Source organism: Oncorhynchus mykiss, chromosome 28, assembly GCF_057628025.1.
Source record: "Oncorhynchus mykiss isolate SJ-2025 chromosome 28, ASM5762802v1, whole genome shotgun sequence".
In the NCBI taxonomy this organism is placed as follows: Eukaryota; Metazoa; Chordata; class Actinopteri; order Salmoniformes; family Salmonidae; genus Oncorhynchus; species Oncorhynchus mykiss.
In genome coordinates, this window is record NC_143049.1 from 9,383,251 (window position 1) to 9,409,551 (window position 26,301).

Sequence of the window (26,301 nt, forward strand, 5' to 3'; positions counted from 1 at the left end):
TTTAGATATAGAGAGATAGATAGATACAGTTGAAGTCGGAAGTTTACATACACTTAGGTTGGAGTCATTAAAACTATTTTTTCAACCACTCCACAAATTTCTTGTTATCAATCTATAGTTTTGGCAAGTCTGTTAGGGCATCTACTGTGTGCATGACAAAAGTAATTTTTCCAACAATTGTTTACAGACAGATTATTTCACATATAATTCACAGTATCACAAATGAGGTAGGTCAGAAGTTTACATACACTATGTTGACTGTGCCTTTAAACAGCTTGGAAAATTCCAGAAAAAAATGTCATGGCTTTAGAAGCTTCTGATAGGCTAATTGACATAATTTGAGTCAATTGGGGGTGTACCTATGAATGTATTTCAAGGCCTACCTTCAAACTCAGTGCCTCTTTGCTTGACATCATGGGGAAATCAAAAGAAATCAGCCAAGACCTCAAAAGAAATTGTAGACCTCCCCAAGTCTGGTTCATCTTTGGGAGCAATTTCCAAATGCCTGAAGGTACCACGTTCATCTATACAAACAATAGTACACAAGTATAAACACCATGGGACCACGCAGCCGTCAAACCGCTCAGGAAGGAGATGCGTTCTGTCTCCTAGAGATGAACGTACTTTAGTGCGAAAAGTGCAAATCAATCCTAGAACAACAGCAAAGGACCTTGTGAAGATGCTGGAGGAAACGGGTACAAAAGTATCTATATCCTCAGTAAAACGAGTCCTATATTGACATAACCTGAAAGGCCGCACAGTAAGGAAAAAGCCACTGCTCCAAAACCGCCATAAAAAAGCCAGACTACGGTTTGCAACTGCACATGGGGACAAAGATCATACTTTTTGGAAAAATGTCCTCTGGTCTGATGAAACAAAAATAGAACGGTTTGACCATAATGACCATCGTTATGTTTGGAGGAAAAATGGGGAGGCTTGCGAGCCGAAGAACACCATCCCAACCGTGAAGCACTGGGGTGGCAGCATCATGTTGTGGGGGTGCTTTGCTGCACGAGGGACTGGTGCACTTCACAAAATAGATGGCTTCATGAAAAAATAAAATGATGTGGATATATTGAAGCAACATCTCAAGACATCAGTCAGGAAGTTAAAGCTTGGTTGCAAATGGTTCTTCTAAATGGACAATGACCCCAAGCATACTTCCAAAGTTGTGGAAAAATGGCTTAAGGACAACAAAGTCAAGGTATTGGAGTGGCCATCACAAAGCCCTGACCTCAAATCCTATAGAACATTTGTGGGCAGAACTGAAAACGCGTGTGTGAGCCAGAAGGTCTACAAACCTGACTCAGTTACACCAGCTCTGTCCGGAGGAATGGGACAAAATTCACCCAACTTATGGAAGCTTGTGGAAGGCTACCCGAAACGTTTGAACCAAGTTAAACAATTGAAAGGCAAAGCTACCAAATACTAATTGAGTGACCCACTGGGAATGTGATGAAAGAAATAAAAGCTGAAATGTATTATTCTGTCTACTATTATTCTGACATTTCACATTCATAAAGTGGTGATCCTAACTGACCTGAGACAGGGAATTTATATTAGGTTTAAATTTCAGGAATTATGAAAAACGAAGTTTCAATGTATTTGGCTAAGGTGTATATAAACTTCCGACTTCAACTGTAGATTGCTGGCTATGTGTGTGTGACCAAAAATATGTATTTGAGTGTTGACTGGCCACTATTTGAAAGAGGATCCCAGCTTTCTCATGCTGCTATATTTTAAAGTTAAGCACATGAATCTGCTTTACAACCAGGCTACCAACCTGGCATATGTAAAATAATGCCATGGGAAATATAAGCAAATCTTGTCTGCTAAATCAACTAGTGTAGCCCACAGCCATATGGCATAGCCAGATCATGGCCTAACATAAGGACGACAGAATATGCTATGCTATTCTACTGAAATAGGCAAGATTTTTCTTCATATCATGTTGTTGTTTCTTTAGACCTGCCTAAAATAAATAATGGATTTATTGTGACGGTGTCAGATATATTACATGGATTTATTGCACATTTTAAAGTTTAGATGTTCCAAAGGTCCGCATCAGTGGCTTATAGTCTATGTGTGGAAGGCCTGAGATGCTAAACGTGTTTTATGTTAATTAACGGGCGATTACCGCGAGACCGACAGTTATTTGCATGACAGTTACCGACTGACAAAAATGAATGGCGGCAGCAGCCCTAGGCGCTAACACACACTTGCTAAACACTCCACTGCACTCTGTTGTCCTTGCTGTACTCATTGACCCTGATTAGAATACAGCCTCGTGCATGTGTGTGTTTGTTAGGTCATTTGAGATGTTCCACATGTAAACGGTCCCTAGGTGACAACGGGCTTTGTTTTGAGGGAAGGTTGTAGGCTGTGTGTGCCGGCGTACGTGCGCGTGCTCGTTCGAAAGGGGAAAGGGAAGGCGGGAGGGGGGATACCTAGTCAGTTGTACAACTGAATGCCTTCAACTGAAATGTGTCTTCCGCATTTAACCTAACCCCTCTGAATCGGGGGGGGGGGGGGGGCTGCCTTAATGGAATGTGTGGGTAAGGGGGGTGGAGCTACTCAGGGTCATATATTGATCTAATGACCAGAGCGTGGCTTTTTTGGCATTTTATTTGGATCCCCATTAGCTGTTGCAGTGGCGGTAGCTACTCTTCCTGGATTCCACACGAAACATAAAACAGACAACATTATTCATATACATTCAGCATATACATACAACATATTCATATACATACAGCGTGTACATACACATGTGTTTTTGTGAAGTGGTGAGTAAGGCTCTAGAGCCCTGTTCAGATTAATGGTAATGGAGGGTCAGACAGACGAGGTGAGTGTGTGTGTGTGTGTGTTTATCGATTACGATGACTAATCCTGCGTGCGTTGTGTTGTAGAAGTACCGTCAGTGTATGGCTGGACTTCTGGCCCCTCCATATGGAGCCATGGAGAGTGGATCCAACAATGATCGTGAGTAACTACAATGCAGTTGACTGTATAATCTAAAGATAGCATATTACACATATCACCATGGTGATAACTCTGTCTCCCTTCTCCCTCAGGGCTGGCAGACAAAGATAGTCTAGGTTCCAATACTCTCAGCCTCATGAACAAGTCTCTCAACAAGGTAAGATGGGCCCGTGTCAATGTTATACCGTGACGGTAATATCCCTTATCGTGCTCAACTAAACCCAAACTACTGTCTTTTAAAATCTGTATACAGTGTAAGACTTTAAGCTGCAGTGTGTGTGTGTGTGTGTGTATTCTAAAAGTGTTCACACAACCAAACACGCAGGCACACACACACACACACACACACCGCTACCTCTGTAGTTATGCTAATGAAAGGTAATTCATGTACACAGAACAAAAGGTACCATCTGCCCAATTATGATGCCCTCTTTTGTAGTTCTGAGCTGTGGTAGAAGTAGCTCTCTGTGTGGGTGTGATTTGGGTTTTTCTCCTATTTTCTCACCTTTCATTCATGGCTCCACCATCGCAGACAGCAGTTGTGTGGTTGCTATGGAAACTGGGAGTGTTACGATAGGTTGGGTGGTTGTGATTCACGTCTTAGCGGGTATATAGTAAATGTGAGGGGGATGGGCGGGGCTTTTGTTGCCAGGGGCATGAAATGAAAGCCCCCTGGATTTCTCTGCACATCCTTTAAATGATTCAAACCTGGAGGCTGAGACTCTCACTATGATTGTTACTGTCTAGCTAGTGCTGACGGAAGTATGGTGTTCCTGTGTGACGTCTCTAGGTTCAGTCAGAGAGGCTTCAGCGAGGGGGGAAGGTGATGCGGAACGCCATCCTCTCCAGAGCACCCCACATGATCAGAGACAGGAAGTACCACCTCAAGACATACAGGTGTGGGTGTGCATGTGTTTCAATGGCGTGCGGTCAAGGTCGGTGGCTGGGTGAGCACAGGCTGTTATGAAAGCCAGATTTACTCAAATAAACCTTGATGAAGTTCCCCAGGCAACAGATAGCTCCAACAACACAGACTATTAACCCGAAATTGACAAAAATGGTCACCAAATGTAAATACCATTGTAACCAAGATACACAAGCGATAGCTCTGATGGTGGTATATCTCATATCAGCCGAGAAAAGGGCACACTGCTCAGCTCCGCTCAAGCCATAGATCGATGTGGTTTCCACAGTTACATCTGATAGGTGGCACCAAAAAACGACTCAAAACGTCAGTGTCATCAAAACAAATAAATCAAATGCATTGAAAGGGATTCTATTCTCAGGAAGTAGCCTCACCCTCAACAGCAGCCTAACCCTTAAATTGTAAAGGAAAATGCACTTAGGCCTACCTTTACTTTGAAACAAAGTCAGTTCGTCTGGCGAACCTCTCGGTGACAGCGTTGGAGAAGTCACAGCAGAACTCCATGTCCGTTACTTGACTTTTCTGCCTTCGTGGTTGTAGTGTAGTTGGTCGCATTCGTCTTGCAGAAGCCAAAATGCAGAAGCCAAAATTGAATGGCGGGAGAAGCCCCTTTCCCACTACGGCCACAAAGCAAAAGTGAATGTAGGGATGTCAAACTTCAGCCCCTATGGACGCTTTAGTCTAGATTAATTATGTAATTACACTAATTTCCCTATGGTGGACAGAACGTGTTACTACATTACAAATGTTTTTACCACACAAGAATGACAGGAAATACACATCCTTTCTACCCCATATTGGTGATGTTAGTATTAGAGTTTATAGTCATCGCGATCTTACAAAATCAATTGCTTAAAACCGGCCAATATCTTTGGTTTAGTACAAGTGTTTTTGTCGTCCGCGCCAGTCCGTAGTGGGACTTGGAACGTAGCTGTCATTTTCAGACCATTGTGGCTCGAATTCATGGTTTTGAGGGTTAAGCTATCATTCAAATGAAAGTCAACCCCTGTCGTTATTTAGAAATTAACGTGAGGTGGTGATTCATTGAAATGATCCAGTCAAAAAAGTGTGGTTTCCTTTTCAGGATTGGCCATTTACCTAAATAATTTTCTCACAGATACTGTGTAAATTGACAAATGGGGATGACAAGTTGTCACCTATCGACACATACATTTAGTATACCGAAGTTTATTGAGGTTTTTCCTGATAGAAGAGGGCCAAACGGTTATTGCCCCAGTTCCATTGTTATTGCCCCAGTTCCATTGAATTGTCCAATTCACACACTTATCAAGAGAACATCGCTGGTCATCCCTACTGCATCTGATCTGGCAGACTCACTAAACACAAATGCTTCATTTGTAAATTATTTCTGAGTGTTGGAGTGTGACCCTGGCTAGCCGTTAACTTAAAAAAAGAAAATTGGGCTCTCTGGTTTGCTTAATATAAGGAATTTGAAATAATTAATAATTTTACTTTTGATACTTAAGTACATTTTAGCAATTCCATTTACTTTTCATACTTAAGTATTTTACTTGAGTCATTTTTTTAAAGGTATCTTTACTTTTACACAAGTATGACAACTTAGTACTTTTTACATCCCTGCCAAGTGGACAGGACAGTGGAGTCAGGGAAATCGAAAGGGGGAGAGCATACGTCACCAGCTTCATTAGGAAACGTATTTGGTGACGTTGTCCCCACAGTAAAGGTTCGCTTCTTCCCCTTCATCTAAATCAAGTTTAGTGATCGCTATATGTACAAAAAAAGTCAGTCAGCGCAACAAAATATACCTTCCAGCGCCATTCTGATTCTAGTCGAAACATGGCGCTGTGCTTCGTGCATATATTATAACAACATGTTGTGCCTTTGTTGTTCATTTCGGTGTTCAGCTGTTTTTTTTTCTCTCCAATTGTTCGCTCGCACATAAAAAATACACGAGGCAAGTTGAAGTTTGGTAGCTGAAGTCTAAGCCTCTTCGTTGGGGATTGGTCAACTGTAAGGGTGGGAACTATGAATGGGATTTTTCAATTAAGTGTTTGTTAGTGCCAGCTGCTTGGCTGGCTAGCTAGACTAGCAGCATAGGCTTACTCGTGCAGAGAAAGCAAGCAAGCAAGCCAACCAACTGACCTAAAGACCTGTACAACTTTTTAATCGAAAAGCATAATAAAACCGAAGTAAAATGTTTGGTAGCAAGGCCCAGCTAGCTAGCTATTGTTAACACACAGGGAGTATGCGAGCACAGTCGTGTGCTTACGCCTTGCCGAGTTCTGCTAGGAGTTCTGCTAGAACCTAGTTCTGCTAGAACCTAGTCTGCAGTCGCCCTCCCCCGGTGATGGCAAAAAGCAGATGTTTCTGGTTTTCAGGGATACCGTATTTTCAACCAAACTTACATTTCCCCTAAAGAAAGAAAAAAGTAAACACCTGCTACGTTAGGTTAGCAGTGGCCTTAAGTGCTTGTGCACATACATACAGTACAGTATGCATGCTTGTGTTACTTTATTGTCACGCTGTGTGTGTGTGTGTGTTTGTCTTGCAGGCAGTGTTGTGTAGGTACAGAGCTGGTAGACTGGCTGGTGCAGCAGAGTACCTGTGTACACACTCGCTCTCATGCTGTAGGGATGTGGCAGGCTCTGCTGGAGGAGGGAGTACTGAACCACGGTGAGACTACACTGCCCTCTGCTGGACACAGCACTTTCAAAGTTATTTAACCAGTTCATGACATATAGGGAGAATCTCAATTGCATTCCCTCCTCACATCCTCTCTTCTCGACCTCCTTCTCAAAACCCATTGGATGAAAAAGTTAGTTCCCTCCCCTTGGACTTTTTCCAGCTTTCCCACTATGTTGGGTCAGTGATTTACTTACCGTTTGTGTGTGTGTGTGTGTGTGTGTGCCTCCCCCCAGTGGACCAAGAGTTGGGTTTCCAGGACAAGTACCTGTTCTACCGTTTCCTTGACGACGAGGAGGAGGACACCCCGTTGCCTAGCGAGGAGGAGAAGAGAGAGAGTGAGGAAGAGCTTCCTGAGACCATCCTCTTCCTTGCCCAGATAGGACCTGACGCCCTGCTGCGCATGATCCTCCGCAAACCGTCAGTACCACACACAGACACACACACACACACACACACGCTAAACACTCAAACATGCGTTTGATCTAATAAATTGAATTTGAAATGTAATGTAAATCTCTCTCTGTCTCTCTAGTCCTGGTCAGAGGACAGGTGATGATCTGGAGATCATCTATGATGAGCTGCTTCACATCAAGGCCTTATCCCACCTCTCCAACACTGTGAGTCTAGACTCTTTTCATTTCGGCAAAGCCATGTTGCTCTGACGAGCTCATAGTAGTAGTCCCAAATGCTAAAATGAACTGTCTTTATTTATTTTGCAGGTGAAGAGGGAGCTGGCCAGCGTTCTGATATTTGAGTCCCACGCCACTGCAGGAACCGTGTGTAAGTCCTGCTCTCACGTCCATACTGTGTGTGTGTGTGTTTTAGGGACACACGTTAAGTTGTCTCTTCTCCTTCCAGTGTTTAACCAGGGTGAGGAGGGCACATCCTGGTACATCATCCAGAAGGGCTCTGTCAATGTGGTCATCTACGGCAAGGTAGGACTTGTGTGTGTTCATGTATTTTTGTCTATGGAAATATTTTCACATGATTTATGGGCCTACACCAGATGATACTTAGAAAACTGGTTCTGACCAACAATAATGCTGCTACATACAACAGCTGGCTTGTATACCCCTGGGGAGACCTGTGTCACAGTTTTGGAAACTGACTCTGCTCATCATAAGTCGTCACAGTGAATGACTAGTTTAAGGGTCTCAGATTACACACACACACACACACACACACACACACACACACAGTTCGATTGGTCAGAATATTCATTCATGCGAGCACTTCTCTAGCTGTCTGATACGTCTGTTTTTTTAACCGCGTGTGTTTCTCACCAGGGTGTGGTGTGTACCCTGCACGAGGGAGATGACTTTGGGAAGCTGGCACTGGTGACAGACTCGGCTCGAGCTGCCTCCATCGTCCTCAGAGAAGACAACTGTCACTTCCTCCGAGTGGACAAGGAAGACTTCAACAGGATACTCAGGGTAGAGTTTAATACTGTACCAAATATTTGTTTTATAAACTAACCCAAGACAGACCACATCCTGTCGTTTCCAGTGGGAGCAAATTCATCACAGTGGGCAGAACAAGAAAGGCGTTGGGCAAAGCCAAGCACGAGCTAGTCAGACCCTCGTGGCGTGTTCTATGTGTTTTGCATATTTCCATTAGGAATAACTAAATGCGCCCTTGCACTCCTAAACAACTAAGTGTTTTGAGACTTTGGCAAAGGGTACAAAACTACAAAACTTAGTCCACTCCAAAACTTAGTCCACTTAGTCCACTTTGCAGTTTTGGGAACAGAAAACTCAATTGAGATCAAATGTTTCATTGATGAGAAAATGAGTCATCAACCTTTTTGGTGGTGAGTGGAAATGCCAACTGGATGCTCCAGATTTATACGTCCGGTCTAGTTGTTCTGTGACTGTACTGTTTGCTACAGTGTGCAATACTGGACCGTACTGTCATTGACTTTAGGACGTGGAGGCGAATACAGTGCGCCTGAAGGAGCATGAGCAGGCTGTGCTGGTCCTGGAGAAGAGTCCCAGAGCCTCTACTCTGGGAAACATCAAGTACACTGTGATGTCTGGAACCCCTGAGAAGATCCTAGACCACTTCCTGGAGACCATGAGGATGGACACACACCACGCTGACCCAGGTACACACACACACCTAGCTTCCACACAACCAGGTAGAGATACACTGTGAGTTGCCAGGGTTGAGGAGCTGGTACAGGACTGGATGATGGGTTGGTGGATATGAATGAATATCTGTTTTCTAATATTATTCCCTTTCTTCCTCTTTTCTCTTTCTCTCTTTTTCTCTCCCCCATCCCCCCCTCTCAGATCCTGCGGTAGATGACTTTGTCCTCATGCACTGTGTCTTCATGCCTAACAGCCAGTTCTGCCAGCTGCTCATGGCACAATATCCTTTTTCTCCTTCCAACTCTCTTCTCTTTCACTCCATTCTTCTCTCCTCTCGCTTTCTCCCTCTCCTTGTTTCTCTTTCCCTCCCGTTTCTCTTCTTGGCATATTCAGTAGACTACATATATGTTACAGTAATGTTATACATTGCCCTTTTGTCTCGGGGCACCCGAGTGGCGCAGCGGTCTAAGGCGCTGCATCTCAGTGCTTGAGGCGTCACTACAGACACCCTGGTTCGAATCCAGGCTGTATTACAACCGGCTGTGATTGGGAGTGCCATTGGGCGGCGCACAATTGGCCCAGCGTTGTCCGGGTTTGGCTGGTGTAGTTAGTTATTGTAAATAAGAATTTGTTCTTAACTAACTTGCCTAGTTAAATATGGTAGTAGGTGCCAGGTGCACCGGTTTGTGTCAAGAACTGCAACTCTGTTGTGTTTTTCACACTCAACAGTTTCCTGTCTGTATCAAGAATGGTCCACCACCCAAAGGACATCCAGCCAACACAGCTGTGGCAAGCATTGGAGTCAACCTGGCTAGCATCCCTGTGGAACGCTTTCAGCACCTTGTAGACTCCATGCCCCCGAAGAATTGAGACTGTTCTGAGGGCAAAGGGAGAGGGGTGCAACTCAATATTAGGAAGGTGTTTCTAATGTGTGGGTACACTCACTGTAGTTGTGCTATATCTTTAACCCTGTGTGTACCTACCATGCGGTGGCTCCCCCGGGTTCGGAGCAGGAGAGGTTGGAGTACGCTGTGACCTCTAAAAGACGAGTCCTCAATCTGGCCCTGCGCTGGGCGGCAGTACACGCACACCATCTACAGGAGGAGCAAGCAGCACTCACATTCCTGGAGGTACACACGCACACGCACACACACACACACACACACACACACACACACACACACACACACACACACACACACACACACACACACACACCTGAGGAGTTGTCTGAGTCTGTGTGTTTCTCTCTGTAGGAGCTGTATGGGAGTGTGTCCAGTGACTCACGGATCCTCAGAGCTCTGAAAGACTTTGTACCCGACTTGGAGAAGGTCGTCAAACTACAGTATGTAAACCCTGACCTCTAACCCCAAACCTTGTTTGTTTAGCAACAAAACCGAAGCGTGCGTAAAACAGACGGGGTTGGCTTAGATTGTTGTCAGCATGTCAACGATATTTAGTCTCCAAATGTTTATTGAAAAATGAAATACATTTGCACAATGTGCACGTGTTGTCTCAAATGCATCGTGACAGTTGTTGGTTAGCTAGCTAGCGAGTTTTAGCCATATTAGCATTGACATGAAATCAGTCAAAACACCTCAAAACAAGACATGGTATCAAGAACAAGCTGAAACGAGCTGAAATGAGTCACTTACGATTCCCCACGTGGCAGCGTCTTGTCGTTGTTGCCAGGAATCACGACAATCACGACAACACACAGGTTCCTGCCCCATTGAAGCGTGCACTTTGTTTTTGTGACGTCGGCAAACCCATCCATATCAAGACAATGCATTAATACATACACGTCTGTTCTCTTGTTTCTGTTCTTCAGTTCAGAAGAGGCCAAATTGAAAAAGGTACACACAGACTATGTTTGCTGGTGGTGTCTGTGTGTGTGTGTGTGTCTGTAAAAGTGTGTGATGTGTCGTTTTTATCTCTGTGGCCTGTTTCAGCAGAAGGTCCTTCTTAGAGAGTTCAGCAACGGAGACGAGAGACTAGCGAAGAAACAACCCATCAGGAACTGTGACGAAAGTGAGTGTGTGTTTGTGTAAAAGAATGCGTCTTTCTGCACATTTTTATTAAAAACATGTTAAAAACGTGTGTGTGTGTGTGTGTGTAGTCCTGTTGAAGGTGTACTGCAGTGACCATACCTATACCACCATCCGGGTTGCCGTGGCAGCCACAGGGAGAGAGGTGACCAGTGCTGTGGCTGACAAACTGGCCTCAAACGATGACCTACTATTGGTCCACCTCAGCTCCGCAGGCGGTGAGGAGCCAATCACATCTAACTTCATTCATAGTGAACAAAAAATATAAATGCAACATGCAACAATTTCAGCGATTGTTTTTTACTGAGTTACAGTTCATAGAAGGAAATCAGTCAATTTAAATAAATAAATTGGGCCCAAATCTATGGATTTCACATGACTGGGCTGGGGCGCAGCCATGGGTGGGCCTGGGAGGGTATAGGCCCACCCACTGGGGAGCCAGTGGGCCAGTCAGAAGAAAAAAAATCCCCACAAAAGGGCTTTATTACAGACAGAAACACTCAGACCATTCCACAAGTGAAGAAGCCGGATGTGGAGGTCCTGGGCTGGTGTGGTTACACGTGGTCTGCGGTTGTGAGGCAGGTTGGACATACTGCCAAATTCTCTAAAACGATGTTGGAGGCAGCTTATGGTAGAGAAATTAACATTACATTCTCTGGCAACAGCTCTGGTGGACATTCCTCCATGCCAATTGCACGATCCCTGAAAACTTGAGACATCTGTGGCATTGTGTTGTGTGACACAACTGCACATTTTAGAGTGGCCTGTTGCTGTCCACAGCTCAAGGTGCACCTGTGTAATCTGTGTGATCATGCTGTTTAATCAGATTCTTGATATGCCTCATCTGTCAGGTGGATTGATTATCCTGGCAAAGTAGAAATGCTCACTAACTGTGATGTAAACAAATTACTGCACAGCATTTGAGAGAAATGTGTTTTTTGTATCTATGGAACATTTCTGGGATCAGTTATTCCAGCTCACAAAACATGGGACCAACACTTTACATGTTGCGTTTAATATTTTTGTTCAGTATACGTATCATTTATTACTGTCATTTTATATTCCAACGTGTGTGTTCTCCTGTACAGAGAAGCAGATGCTGAAGCCCAATGATGTGTCCGTATTCTCCACTCTGAGCATCAACGGGCGTATGTTCGCCTGTCCCAGGGACCAGCTGAATGCTCTGGTGAGAGAGAATGGGGACTAGAAATATGGCAATATGTTGTATTTGAGCCACAACCATACTGTACATCAGGGAGCATCAACTAGATTCAGCCGTGGGCCGATTAAAAAAATAAATAAAAAATTAAGTTTTATTCTTGAGCGGATGGTCACTTGGCCAGAACATAATTACAAATCATTTGTAGGCTGCAAATTGACCGCAAGAAGCCCAAACAGATGTAATATTTGACTAAAACATAATAATTTCAATCCTTGCTTACATTTGTATACGATCACATATACAGTACTTCTCTATTATGCGTGGGAATACTTTGGAAAAGATTTACAAAATGAACATCACTTGGCGCTGATTTGCTGGTGTTTTTAACAGTATTATATGTCCAACAATAAATACAATCATTTGCTCAGAACTTGAGGGGTCAAATAAAGTCACCGGCGTGCCAAATTCGGGCCTGCGGGCCACCAGTTGGGGAACCCTGCTTAACATCATAGTGTCGTGTAGACAATAACCTAATGTGTGTGTGTGTGTGTGTCAGACCCCTCTCCCAGACCAGGAGGGGCCCTCAGCGGGGTCCATGTCCAGTTTTGAGCTGATGAGTTCTAAAGACCTGGCCTACCAGATGACCCTGTATGACTGGGAACTCTTCAGCTGCGTGCACGAGGTAGACACACACACACACACACACACACACACACACACACACACACACACACACACACACCCTTTCTGAGACAAGAGAACCAACCTGCTCTATTTCTTTCTGTACACCTGAACTCTATAATATGTGTCCCTTCTCCTCCCTGCTGCAGCATGAGCTGTTGTACCACACGTTTGGCCGTCAGAGCTTCAGGAGAACCACCGCCAACCTGGACCTCTTCTTACGCAGGTCTGATTTTGAATCGAACATGATTTCGAAGTAACCTCTATGACATTTTTTTTCCCTAGGCAGGTTGTTGGTACATGTTACAGTGTGTTATTTGACCCTCGTGGGATTGTGTGGTCGTGGTCAGGTTCAACCAGGTGCAGCTGTGGGTTGTGACAGAGGTGTGTCTGTGTGGTCAGCTCAGCAAACGGGTTCAGCTGCTCAAGAAGTTCATCAAGATCGCTGCTCAGTGAGTGTTGCGCACGCAAAACAGTCAAACACTCACTCGTTCTGTAGATGCGCGCGCTTCGTAGAGAGTTGATGGTACGGAAACGCTGCTTCAGTCTCTCACTGAACTTGTTGATGTTGCTTTCTCCAGCTGCCGGGAGTTCAAGAATCTGAACTCGTTCTTTGCCATCATCATGGGTATGAGCAACCCTGCAGTCAGCCGACTCACCCAGACCTGGGAGGTGAACCATGACTACTACTATAGTGTTAAACTACTGACAAATTACAGCTTCTCTATTCGTCCACTAAAAACTAAAGCCATTAAACCTTTCTCTTTCTGTTGGCAGAAACTCCCCAGCAAGTTCAAGAAGTTCTACGCTGAATTTGAAAGCATGATGGTGAGTTGCTCTTCAAAGAACAATTTCCTTTTGACCCCTAAGTGGACAATAAAGTTATTGACCTTTTGAACCGTGGTGTGTGTGTGTGTGTGTGTGTGTGTGTGTGTGTGTGTGTGTGTGTGTGTGTGTGTGTGTGTGTGTGTGTGTGTGTTAACAGGACCCGTCCAGGAACCACCGGGCCTACCGGCTGACCGTCACCAAAATCGAGCCGCCAATCATCCCCTTCATGCCCCTCCTCCTCAAAGGTAAGCCCCGGTTACGATCAGTAGGCAAGCAACGGGCAACCGTTTTCAAACGGAGATCGAGGTGAGAAAGTGAACTCCTCTGTTTCAAACTGTGCTTTTTCTGTTCTCTTCCCAGACATGACTTTCAGTCACGAGGGCAACAAGACATTCATAGACAACATGGTCAACTTTGAGAAGATAGTGAGTATACACAGGCACATTCATAAGATGCTTATAAACTCTTCATTCCACTTGAATGCTGTAGTAATAGAATTAGGTTTTCAGTATCAACAACCTTCATAGAACATTAATACAACATATATATGACATGTGACCACTGGTTTACCCCCCCCCCCCCCTCCCCCCCAGTGGTTCTGTGAGGGCCACGCCACTACATGTAACACTGCTTGTTGTTGTGATTTCCAGCGGATGATAGCAAACACCATCCGGGCAGTGAGACACTGCAGGAGTCAGCCGTTCAGTAAGTCTCTGATCTACAAGTGATCCTTTCAACTGGACCCATAACAATAGGCATTAATAATACAACTCTCTCTCTGCCTCTCTCTGCCTCTCAGACCCTGAGGTGTGTCAGCCCAATAAGAACCACGCGGAGGTGAGGGGTTACGTCAGAAAGCTGTGTGTGATTGACAACCAGCGGACCCTGACAACGCTCTCCTATAGGCTGGAGCCCCGCAGGACCTGAGCCCGCCCACCATCACGGTAGTTACATGTAGAGATCACAGGTAACCTTCATCACTGTGACATGGCTTCATCGGGCTGCTATGACTGCATCTGGAAAACTCAGACCTCTGACATCACATGGAATTCTTAGCCCTCTATGACATCACACAGAACCATCAGCGATGATTAGAGATCCGAGACTCTTGTTAAGTGTAAGGTTACTGTACATCTAGATAGAAAACTGAAAGTACTTAGTGACTGAAAAAAAATCTGATTTAAAAATGAACAACTATAGATTTGAGGTCTTTTTGAGTGATTATCAGTATCCCTTATTGATAATGTGAAAGCAGATGTGAAAAATATGAAGAAAGTATATTGTACCAGTTTCACAAATACCAAGATATTTTACATAGTGTTATAGAGAAGCAAAACCCCTAGCATTGTTAAGCATCGTTCTGAAATCTGTCCTCAAATTCTTGCGTTAAAGCACAACTCATGTAGCATATTGTTATTTCTGTTTAATCAGTCATCCTTCTCAGTTGTGTTCTCGTCATGTACTTTTGTATATGTAGATACAGTATATTTGACTTGTGTCTCTTGTTTTACCTCAGGACCTCATTATGATGTCAGTGTGTTGAGTGTCTAGTCTGTCTGATCTTTAAATAAACAATTATCTAATATAATAATCAAAACATTTGATACTGGCGGTGGTTATTGCTGATTTGGTCACTGTTTTTGTCCGTGAAAGTGATGTCACCCTCTCTGTCCCCAGTTGATGATGTCGTTCCTGGTTGGCCGTGTCACCATGGTCATTCCAGACTGGTGATGTGACTGTCCTCCTCATTCCTGGTGTATGTGGTGGGAGTGTGTTTTTAGTTGCTGAGTGAGTAAGAGATAGGGTTGGTTGTCAGGCTAGAGAATAATCGTTCTCTAGCCCTGTGTCTGACCTGTGTCTGACGTGTGTGTGTGTGCGCGTGTGTGTGTCTGACCTGTGTGTGTGTGTGGGTCTGACCCCCGTGTGTGTTCTGACCTGTGTGTTTTGTATAGAAGCAATGATCCCATGCATTCTCTGGATGCCAGCAGCCTTATTTGACCTGACAGCAAGAGGTCACACACAGAGCATCCACCCGTACATACACTGGGAAAGAAGAGAACAGGCAGGCGAGCAGAATGTGATTAACGCACACTCACACACTCTAATCTCTCGCTCTCTTTCTCGATCCAAGTGTGTGTGTTCTGTAGTCTCACCACAGGGTGTCGCCTCAGCACCTGGCCTGACCGAGGGAGTGAATGAGCTCTTACTACATTTACAGAGAGGCTCTCTGCGGTCTCTCTTTTCATTCTCTCGCTCCCGGAGTCCATTCTGCTATCGGGTGTGTGTGATCAAACGTGTTCTCCCTCCTACCTTTTCTCTCTTTCTCTCCGTTCCGTATCTCTCAGTTTGCTCTGTTTACTCAGAGCGGCTGTCGTCGAGTGTGTGTGCGCGCCAGTATGCCATGTCGTCTCTGAGTTCGTCGTTTGTCCAGATAAAACATGAGGACCTGCGGTTCTATGAGAACTGTGGAGGGGGCAGCTTTGGGAGTGTCTACCGAGCACACTGGATATCTCAGGATAAAGAGGTCGCTGTGAAGAAACTACTCAAGATCGAGACTGAGGTAAGACACACACACGCACAGTCTCACACACACACGCGCACGCACACACACACACACACACACACACACACACACACACACACACACACACACACACACACACACACACACACACACACACGCACGCACGCACGCACGCACGCACGCACGCACACACACACACACACAGTCTCACACACACACACGCACACCCTCAAGCGATTTGGTATACCTTTCCTCCATGCCAGCCGTTTTGATTTGAGAGCTCTCCTGTTTTCTCTCCAGTTGCCTGTGTGTTGATCTTGGTTTCAACATACCTCTCCTCTTCCTCTCATTGTGGAGTACAGTATTGGTTTATAACACAGGCTACTCCCATTGTGTGAGATAAGGTATGGGCTATCTGTCTCTTAGGTGTGTGTATTTTACCCTCTTGTGTAAATACTAAGTTCAGTGATTCCTGACCATATTCTGGGTGATGGACATGGTCCTCCTTTTCTTTTTCCCCCGTTGGCCCTCACAATGAACAAAACACTCTATCCTGCCACACCCCAGTCTGAAGTTGTGACCCAGTATAAATTGGTTCCCGACCCGGCAGAAAACCATGTTATAGCGACCTGGCCTGGCAGTGACACTGTCACTGACTTCTTCCCTCGAGGGCTGAATAACTGTTAGTATATATATATATGCTGGCTGGGGTGCTGCCGATCACATGCCCACGCACAAACGCGTGCCTGAAAAACAGACACATGTATGAGAAACTCTAGCGTTGATGTTTGATTTTTTTTTAAACTCACAAAAAACGGCTGGATCGTGTCACATGATCGTCCTTCATGACTATCCAGTAAGGGGCTGATTTTCTAAGTTGTTTTGTGTTTGAGACGTGGCCTGTTAGGGAGTGGATTGATTGCGTGTTTGCCGTGTCGTCGTTGTGTTCCTAGGTGCTCTGACCCGAACCTTTTTAGTGTGAAGAAGTTCATACACTGCACAGACGCGGAGCAGAAGGGACTTTTCTGTACAGCCCTTGATTGCTTAAATCAAATGTCATGACATGTCGTAGAATTAAGAGTTAGACACTTCTACTTTTTATTTTATTTTTTATTATTTCAACTTTATTTAACCAGGTAGGCTAGTTGAGAACAAGTTCTCATTTACAACTGGCCAAGATAAAGCAAAGCAGTGCGACACAAACAACAACACAGACTTACACATGGAATAAACAAACATACAGTCAATAACCGTAGGAAAAGTCTATATACAGTGTGTTCAAATGAGGTAGGATAAGGGAGGTAAGGCAATAAATAGGCCATGGTGGCGAAGTAATTACAATATAGCAATTAAAAACTGGAGTAATAGATGTGCAGAAGATGACTGTGCAAGTAGAGATACTGGGGTGCAAAGGAGCAAGATAAATAAATAAATACAGTGTGGGGGATGAGGTAGTTGGATGGGCTATTTACAGATGGGCTATGTACAGGTGCAGTGATCTGTGACCTGCTCTGACAGCTGGTGCTTAAAGTTAGTGAGGGAGGTAAGAGTCTCCAGCTTCAGTGAGTTCGTTCCAGTCATTGGCAGCAGAGAACTGGAAGGAAAGGCGGCCAAAGGAGTAATTGGCTTTTGGGGTGACCAGTGAAATATACCTGCTGGACTGCGTGCTACGGGTGGGTGATGCTATGGTGACCAGTGAGCTGAGATAAGGCGGGGCTTTACCTAGCAAAGTCTTGTAGATGACCTGGAGCCAGTGGGTTTGTCGACGAGTATGAAGTGAGGGCCATCCAACGAGAGCGTACAGGTCGCAGTGGTGGGTAGTGCTCTTACTGTAAGTTAAATACTGTGCATACATTCTTACTCTCTCTCCTCCCTACCAACTCTTCACCCCCCCCCCTCTCTCTCCAGGCTGAGATACTGAGTAGCCTCAGTCATAAGAACATTATTCAGTTCTATGGCGCCGTACTGGAGTCCCCCAACTATGGCATCGTCACAGGTCAGTGTGTGTGTGTGTTTCCTTATACACATTCTGATGGACATGGAACCGCAGGTCTAGGATCAACATTTAGGCTACTGAGTGTGTGTGTGTGTGCTGAGTTTCCTGGCAGGACATTTGTAACTTAACCCAGGATGTTTTTATGTGTGTTCACTCCATGTGGTCATATGGTTGATATCAGCTCTGTGACAGCACTGCCCATATGACTTACAGAACACACTACCCAGTGTGTGTCTGTGTGTGTGTGTATGAGCCTGATGTGCTAAGCTGTGTTTGATGTTTCTCAAGTCGTTGTGATAAATGAGTTCAGGTTGGTAGTGACAGGAGGCTGCAGAAAGAACCCTGTTCTCTCTGTGTGTGTGTGTGTGTGTGTGTGTGTGTTTATTATGCACTACACGGTGCTGTATATTTCATGTAAACTGTCCTTGGGTTTTAGAGACATTATGTTAGACACACTCCAGTTATTATTTAGCTTTTCCTGTCGAAAAACAATATCCTAAGTATAAATACAGTAATATATACACAGTAATAAATACAGTAATGTAAATACAGTAATATATACACACTTAAGGGTAAAACAAATAATAAGAAGTTTTGAATAAAATATATATATATATATATATATATATATGTTTTTAAACAACTGCAATCTTCAAGGAGATGGTCTGGTGTGATGTCATCGTCCTCCATCTCGCTTGAGGAACAATAGAGAACATAACAGGAAGGGTCCACCAAAGAGAGAGGCCGATGACATCACGTTCTCTCCAGTCGGAGAACCCTGGGTTATAGTGTGTGTTGTGATCTCCTCTTTCAGAGTATGCGGGCGGAGGTTCTCTGTATGAGTACCTCTCCAGTGAACAGAGTGAGGAGATGGACATGGAACAAATCATGACCTGGGCCATGGAGATAGCCAAAGGTAAGGCTAGAGAGATAGATCGACCCATGTTTTATGTTCTCCTGTACCTAGAGAAACCTTAGCATGCTAATTAAGCCCTTTGGTACAGTTCTGTCTTCCCTAAAGGCAATAGGGGGCATATTCTCATCTGGTGTGAGGATCAGTGACTTGTTTGGAGACTGGTAGCCATTGTTTAGCCTAGTTGTTAACAGTTTGCTGGTCTGTTATTGGTTCGTGGCTGAGGATGTTTAATGTTTCTGTCCAATAGGAATGCACTATCTTCACTCGGAAGCCCCAGTCAAAGTCATTCACAGAGACCTCAAGTCGCGAAACGGTAACCAAATGCACACGCACTCCGCAACCAAACGTATATCTACCCACCAGGACATCCAACATTGCACGCACTACTGCTGCTACTTCATCATTTTGAGACGTGAACTAATGGCTATAGCTTCATACAAAAATCACAAGAAGAACCCCCCCCCCCCCACTTGTGAACTCACTCAAGTCTTTCTGTCTCAATACAGTGGTGCTGACGACAGACAAAGTGCTCAAGGTACAGTAGGGATAACTAACAATTATTGTATGCTCCACTCATCCATCCTTGATTATTTTGAAACCAAGTGTCCCAATGCTGTCTCTCTCCCCGGTCTGTTGTCAGATCTGTGATTTTGGAGCGTCTAAGTTCCAGTCCCACACCACCCACATGACAGTGGTGGGCACCTTCCCCTGGATGGCCCCAGAAGTCATACAGAGCCTACCTGTGTCAGAGACCTGTGATACCTACTCCTACGGCGTGGTGTGTGTGCGGGAGGGGAAGCATCTAATATTTTCTATGTCAAGTGGCTTTTCAGGAGAATATGTCCTGTATCATTGTGTGTGTGTGTGTGTGTGTTACCAGGTACTATGGGAGATGCTGACACGGGAGGTTCCATTTAAAGGCTTCGAGGGGCTGCAGGTGGCTTGGCTGGTGGTGGAGAAACAAGAGGTACACACACTCATTCTCACACACAAACACACAAACACACACACACACACACACATGCCCAAAGACACATTGTTCTGATTTAGGATTAGTTGAGAGCTTCAAAGGGGCTCAGTTTCACTCATAAAATAAAAGACGGTCATATGCACTACCGAACATAAAACAAACACGCAAGCACTGAACGAGCAACACGCACAGAGCTGGAGTAACAACGTGATTCTCTCATGCTTTCCGCTGTGAGGAGGGTAAGGGGTATTTTTAGGGTTGATGTCAGCTCTCTGCTCTTGTAAGGCATGGATACTCTGCTGTGGAGCTAGGCCAGGACCTGTAGTTTTACTGTGTGTGTGTGTGTGTGTGTGTGTGTGTGTGTGTGTGTGTGTTTGGGCGGGTTATACTCCATGCTTAATTTGTAAATCGGAAGGTGCAGTAACTAAAAGTGTATGGGGGGGGGGGGGGGGGGGGGGGGCTGGGGAGCTCTGAATTACCGGAACGCATGATAACACATTACCTTTATGATACAGCATTGCTGTTAAACTTAAACAATGCTATTTACTCAATAGTCCTATTTGGAAGTTGATACAATATTTTGCTAGCCTACAGACAGATTAGTCTTCTCGTTTCAGCAGGAGCCATTTGCTTTCCAACCTGTGTTTTCCCACAATTGTATCTGAAATATTGTGAAAGGCCTGTTTTGTCTGCATGCTGTTTGTTCACTGATTTGCAGTGTGTTACCGACTGTAGGCTATGCCTTGTTATTGGGCTGCACACAATCCACAGCCAGGCTTTTCATATTTATTTTAATAAGCTATTGATCGGCTGTGGCTAAATTATAGACCTACTCTTGGTGTTGTATTCTGAATTATTTCAGTGGATCTCACTCTAGTTGCGTGAGAGATTCAGGCCCGCTTCAGGCCCGCTTCTGTCTCTCACCACCGCAACGGCCACGATTTGGTCTGTCTCTAGGCTACCATGTTGCTCGAACCATCAACCCGGGCCGACCCAACGCCAATCACTTCTTGGAATATCAGGCATGTTTTCACATTATGTTTTTTTTTAGGTGGCAGGAGAATTACAGAGAAGGCAACTCCAAAACGACACTGGTTGCTTTTATTGGAGTTTTTAACATTGCAAATAGCAAAAATTATTCATGCCAGGAGAGGTACCACATCCGAGCAAATAGGTTCCCGGAATGAAAACAGTCCAAAACTGAGAAGTGCCAGATCATGTTCCTCAAATGAAGCCCTGGTTATGTTTGTGCGTGCGCAAGTGTGGAAGGGGCTACGAACTGTGTCTGTATTCCAGTAATAGTGTGCTGCCCTGTCACCCATAGAGATCTGAGAACATGACTCCTGAGTATCCCAGCGTGCTTTTGGATGAGGTCCAATAGTAGGCCCTAAATAACCAGAGAGGGGGGGGGGGGGTGTGTGACTATTATACTAACCGTTACTGAGAGAGATTTATTTCCGTTTTAAACCCTCCCCAGAGTAAACTGTTTCCATATCCCCCTGCCCTTCTCAGTGGATGTATCCTGTAACCCTGGTCCAACCCTGGTCCTCCAGTAACCCCCAACAGTGGACCGTTTCATTGTAGTCCTTGACAAACACACCACATTCAACTCTTTGGGGGCTTGATGATTATTTGACTAGTTGAATCAGGTGTGCTTTTTTTCCAGGGTTACAAAAAAAAGGTATATACTGCTGGGGGTACTGGAAACGCTGCTATAACCTGTTACTATGTACTGCCCCTCCCCACCCCCCTGCCTCTTACTGGAATGTAATGGCACAGTTAGCATTATGCTGTAACTGATGGGTCACTGGTTAAACTCCCTGCTGATCAGGGACTGTGTCCCCTCTAAGACAACATTTTAAATGGGGGAGCCGCCACATTTCCTACTTTATATTGTGAGTGTGTTCCTATGAATGTAAGATTCCTCTGAGTGTATGTGTGTGTGTGTGTGTGTGTGTGTTCCAGAGGCTGACCATCCCCACCAGTTGTCCGCCTAGCTTCGCTGACCTGATGAAGAAGTGCTGGCAGGCCGAACCAAAGGTGAGAGGGCAAAGGTCAGGGCTACCACACAATCTCCATATCTGGCTCTGGAGACTCCAAATCCTGCACACCCGATACACCGAGTGTATAAAACATTAGGAACAACCTCCTAATATTGAATTCCACCCCTTTTTGCCCTCAGAACAGCTTCAATTCATCGGGGCATGGACTCTACAAGGTGTTGAAAGCGTTCCACAGGGATGCTGGCCCATGTTGACTCCAATGCTTCCCACAGTTATGTTGAGTTGGCTGGATGTCCTTAGGGTGGTGGACCATTATTGATACACAGGGAAACTGTTGAGCATAAAAACCCAGCAATGTTGCAGTTCTTGACACACTCAAACTGGTGCGCCTGACATCTACTACCATACCCTGTTCAAAGGCACTTAAATCTATTGCCTTGCCCATTCACCCTCTGAATGGCACACATACACAATCCATGTCTCAGTTGTCTCAAGGCTTAGAAATCCTTCTTTAACCTGTCTCCTCCCCTTCATCTACACTGATTGAAGTGAATTTAATAGGGGACATCAATAAGGGATCATAGATTTCACCTGGATTCAAACGGTCAGTCCATATCATGGAAAGAGCAGTGTAGTTCTCCAGGGCCAGAGTTGAACACCCCAGCAGCTGGTCTTGAACGTAAGACCCTGTGCTCTCAAGGCTAGCTCATTATGAGCCGTTACAGAAGCCTGAACTGTCGATAAAGTCCTAATGTGCTAACTTGACAGTGGTCATACTACAATTCAATTTGAGGCATATCTGAAAGATATCAAAAGTGTGTGTGTGTGTGTTTTCTAGGAGCGTCCAGTGTTTAAGCAGGTGTTGGGGACTCTGGAGACCATGTCTAAAGACAGCAGACTACCAGAACAGTGTAACTCCTTCCTACACAACAAGGACCAGTGGAGGTACTATTAACATTTGTGTGTGTGGGACTCTGTTTCAAACGTGTGTGTGTGTGTGTGTGTGTAATGTATGTGATATGCAGGTGGTACAGTAAGCACAGTCTGGATTGTTTAAGCTCCATCTTTCTGCAGCCAGACACGGGACAAAGAGCAGCTCTCACTGTATACACTCACAACCTAACAAGAGGCCCCAGTGTGTGTGTGTGTGTGTCTCAGGAGAGAAGCTGAATGCATGACCCTGCTGGCTCGTTGGCTTTAGTCTATAATAAGACTCTGGAAGCTATCCATGTAGGAGATTCCTCTACTTAGCCTGTTTCCACCAGAGAGAGAGTTCACAAAAGAAGCATATAGGGGGGCAGCTAGAAGCCAAGTATGGGAAAAACAGGGGAGGAGGCGCTGTGTAGAGAGAGGCAGAAATGGAAAGAGCGCACTTGAAATATAAAAACTGAGCAGGAGGGAAGAGAGACGAGGAGGAGGAGGGTGGGGGGGGTGACAGATTCTGTTTGTGTTTGACATGAGTGTGGCAAGCTAATTAATTATGAGGGAGGTATGGAGAATGGGTGGAAAGATCTGGGTGAGAGAGAGGGAGAGAGGGAGGGAGGGGGAATCGAGGGGAAAAGGGAGGGTTAGTGGCCGAGGGAGGGGAAACATTGAGGGCTTTAAGAGGTGGAGAGAAGTCTGGATAGAGGGAGAGGTAAGAAGTGGGACTGGGGGTTGAAGAGGGGGAGGAGTTTAAAGAGAGGGAAAAGTTTAGGGGGAGGGAGATATGTCCTTGCGTCAGATGTCTGTGTTTATTTAGGTGCTGTGAGAGCTGCTGGTGCTTGCGTGTGTGAGCGAGAGGGAGGAAGAACATTCCATGATGGCCCTTCAAATCATAGACTAAACAGTGCCACATGCTGGAATAAACAGGCAGTACTAGACAACTGCTAGGTTTCAGATTACAGGGCTTCCAAAACAGAAACTAGATCCCCGTACTGCTTACCTTGATAATAGTTTACTAAGCCACTGCCCCCAGATTCCAACATGAGCATTGATGACCAGATATCAATGGAAGTGAAGGGACATGGGCATACGAGTAACAGTAGCTCTCCTCTCTAGGTGTGAGATAGATGCCACGTTGGAGAGGTTGCGGAGGCTGGAGAGAGACCTGAGTAGCAAAGAGAAGGAGCTGGAGGAGAGAGAGCTGAGGCTGAGACTGTGGGAGGAGAGACTGATGGAGAGGTCCAATGTCACCCCTGTGAGTAGTCTACATGTTTGGCCGGGTTTCAAAGACCACGACGCTTTGTTTTCTATTTGTTTTACAACCTTATGCGATTTAAATGTTAGAAACAGTCATGTTGTATGGTGTCAAAGCCCCGCATCCCTAGAGTAACGATGAATTCATAAAGAGTGGTGAGGGATGACATCTGGGTTGTGTTCAACTGCCCCGTCCCCCCCTCCCCGTCACCATCTCTTTCTCTCTTTCAGTTCTTCTCCCCCATAGCATCAGGCATCAGCTCGGAGTCGTTCTTCCGTTCTCAATCTCAGGAGTCCAACAGCGCCAAGATATCCTGCCTTATCAGAACCCTCAGCAACGGAGAGAGGGAGAGGGAGAGGGGTGTGGAGGGAGGGATAGACAGGGGGATAGGGGGGTTCCAGTCCATGATTAGGGGCTTCTCAAGCAGTCTTGGGGAGACGGATGGGGATGGAGGGATAGAGGTAACCTGGGGGGAGAGAGAGAAGGAGAGGGGGACGGAGGGAGGGATAGAAGGGGGTCGGCTGGAGCTAGGGGAAGGGGGTCGGCTGCAAATCATGCTAAAGGGCTTCCAGGGTGGGATTGGAGAGATAGATGGGGAGACTGAGAGGGAGGAGAGGGGATGGGGGGAGACTGGGAGACAAGAGGGATGGAGGGAGGTAACAAAGGAGGAGAGGGTGGTGGAGGGAGGGAGTATGGAGGGAGGGAGGATACAGTCCATGTTTAGGGAGCTGAGTGGGGGGAGTATGGTTGGGTTTGGGGATATGCTCTCTCTGGATGAGATTGGGGGGATAGAGAGGATAGGGGACATGGATATGAATATGAACATGGGGGAGATATGTGACCTTGGGGGGGTAGGGGTCAGGGGTGACATGGCTAATGTTGGGGTCATAAGTCATAAGGTCAGGAGTGAGTTAGGGGTCAGAGGTCAGGGGGTGCGGTCGGGGGTACAGGTGAGCATGCGGACCACATCCAATCAGAACTCTTCTAAGACCTGTAGCGTGCGACATGGAACCAAAATCAATATGGCCGCCGCGACGCTGGACATGAACATGATGGACCTGGGCTGGTCTGACGACGACAGTGACTAGGGGAACACAAACACAATTTGATTTTTTAAATTGAAGCCAAATGTATACACGCCCCTGTGTGTGAGGACTGTGGGGCATAATAGTGAAGAATTATGAGCAGTGTGGATTTCCTGCTGCTAACTGTCATGTTGTTCTGGGCCCGGTTTCCCAAAAGCATCGTAATAAGCTCATCGTTTAACCAAGTTCATCGTTAGAACTATGGGATCCTATGCTTGTAATGATGAACTTAGCCTGATGCTGCTTTTTTTTGGGGAAATCGTGCCCATTGAAGCTTTTAAAGTGACATGTAAATGATGTGCCATATTAACAAGTGTTACATAGACCATAGAGCACTTGAACACCACTCGTTAGTTGAGGCTAGGCCTAGGTAAAGGGTACCATCCAATGTTTTCTGCTTTTCGACTTGTACACTTGTTAGACGATACAGTTGATTTGTTCAAAATACTAAGCTTTGAATTAATGGGTTCTTACTGTGATCAAATGTGTGAAACTATTTTGCAGCTTGTACTGTATTGTTTTTCAATAAATTCAGAAAAAGTACAGATTTTCATTTTTATTTCTATTCTTACTTAAGTCATATGAATAAAATGTCCAAATGCTTTATACATTTTCATATAGCTTTCAGGTGCTAAAACAGTACTATACAAATGTATTTTATATTTCAATAGCAACATCAAACCTGGTTTGAGGGATTATGTAGTAACACATACATGTATTTGACATAAAATACCTTCTCTCACAGAAAATACACACCCTACAAATAGCTAATGGAAAACGACCTTGCTTCTTTCCAGCCAGTAACCACTTGGCTGGTCTCCCTCCTCACCCCCTAACCCTTACCTCTACACACTGAGCAGCAGGGCCACCCCAGCCAGTACCCACTTGGCTGGTCTCCCTCCTCACCCCCTAACCCTTACCTCTACACACTGAGCAGCAGGGCCACCCCAGCCAGTACCCACTTGGCTGGTCTCTCTCTGGTCTTGAGGCTGAAGGTCCAGACATAAGTGGTTCCTCTCAGCTTGGTCTTGTACAGGGGACACTCGTAGATGTTACGCGTCTCCTGTCTGTCGTTCGGTACTGCTCGGACTGAGATGACTGGCATGGAGGGGGTTAACTCCTTCAGACGAGCCTCCGCGATCACCCCACCCTGAGTGTCCCATCTTGCACCTGGGGGAGAAAGAGGGGAAGGGTGAAGATAAATGAACTAGGATGTAGGTGTTCATGAGAAGGGGAGACGAGTGTATA

The 26,301-nt window shown here is 45.4% G+C and overlaps 3 protein-coding genes across 5 annotated transcripts in view; 2 read left to right on the forward strand and 1 right to left on the reverse strand.

The window, feature by feature from the left end:
- Window positions 1-14,977, forward strand: part of LOC110509209 (rap guanine nucleotide exchange factor 4) — a 46,266-nt gene extending 31,289 nt beyond the window's left edge. The window contains exons 6-31 of one of the 3 annotated variants that reach the window (XM_036967088.2): window positions 2,907-2,979; window positions 3,072-3,136; window positions 3,770-3,876; window positions 6,438-6,559; window positions 6,805-6,988; window positions 7,104-7,188; window positions 7,291-7,351; window positions 7,430-7,506; window positions 7,858-8,004; window positions 8,495-8,675; window positions 8,863-8,941; window positions 9,641-9,791; window positions 9,918-10,006; window positions 10,493-10,517; window positions 10,614-10,692; window positions 10,781-10,927; window positions 11,798-11,895; window positions 12,428-12,553; window positions 12,702-12,778; window positions 12,903-13,004; window positions 13,134-13,224; window positions 13,330-13,380; window positions 13,538-13,625; window positions 13,741-13,805; window positions 14,031-14,085; window positions 14,180-14,971. In XM_036967088.2, the coding sequence (XP_036822983.1) occupies window positions 2,907-2,979; window positions 3,072-3,136; window positions 3,770-3,876; window positions 6,438-6,559; window positions 6,805-6,988; window positions 7,104-7,188; window positions 7,291-7,351; window positions 7,430-7,506; window positions 7,858-8,004; window positions 8,495-8,675; window positions 8,863-8,941; window positions 9,641-9,791; window positions 9,918-10,006; window positions 10,493-10,517; window positions 10,614-10,692; window positions 10,781-10,927; window positions 11,798-11,895; window positions 12,428-12,553; window positions 12,702-12,778; window positions 12,903-13,004; window positions 13,134-13,224; window positions 13,330-13,380; window positions 13,538-13,625; window positions 13,741-13,805; window positions 14,031-14,085; window positions 14,180-14,307 (2,553 nt within the window). In that variant the 3' untranslated portion in view covers window positions 14,308-14,971. Of the gene's footprint in view, window positions 1-2,906; window positions 2,980-3,071; window positions 3,137-3,769; window positions 3,877-6,437; window positions 6,560-6,804; window positions 6,989-7,103; window positions 7,189-7,290; window positions 7,352-7,429; window positions 7,507-7,857; window positions 8,005-8,494; window positions 8,676-8,862; window positions 8,942-9,640; window positions 9,792-9,917; window positions 10,007-10,492; window positions 10,518-10,613; window positions 10,693-10,780; window positions 10,928-11,797; window positions 11,896-12,427; window positions 12,554-12,701; window positions 12,779-12,902; window positions 13,005-13,133; window positions 13,225-13,329; window positions 13,381-13,537; window positions 13,626-13,740; window positions 13,806-14,030; window positions 14,086-14,179 lie in introns of all 3 variants that reach the window. The other 2 variants (XM_090225717.1, XM_090225718.1) reach the window with 2 other exon arrangements.
- On the forward strand, window positions 14,925-25,596 carry LOC110508451 (uncharacterized). The gene is made up of 11 exons (XM_036967093.2): window positions 14,925-15,940; window positions 17,813-17,900; window positions 18,715-18,816; window positions 19,064-19,129; window positions 19,323-19,351; window positions 19,457-19,594; window positions 19,697-19,783; window positions 21,752-21,826; window positions 22,628-22,734; window positions 23,830-23,968; window positions 24,199-25,596. Exons 1-11 carry the CDS (start codon window positions 15,338-15,340, stop codon window positions 25,054-25,056), a joined length of 2,292 nt encoding a protein of 763 aa, XP_036822988.2. The 5' UTR covers window positions 14,925-15,337; the 3' UTR covers window positions 25,057-25,596.
- Window positions 25,595-26,301, reverse strand: part of dnah9l (dynein, axonemal, heavy polypeptide 9 like) — a 91,684-nt gene continuing 90,977 nt past the window's right edge. Inside the window, exon 87 of the mRNA XM_090224753.1 lies at window positions 25,595-26,223. Coding sequence (XP_090080879.1) covers window positions 25,976-26,223 — 248 coding nt within the window. The 3' untranslated portion in view covers window positions 25,595-25,975. The remainder of the gene's footprint in view (window positions 26,224-26,301) is intronic.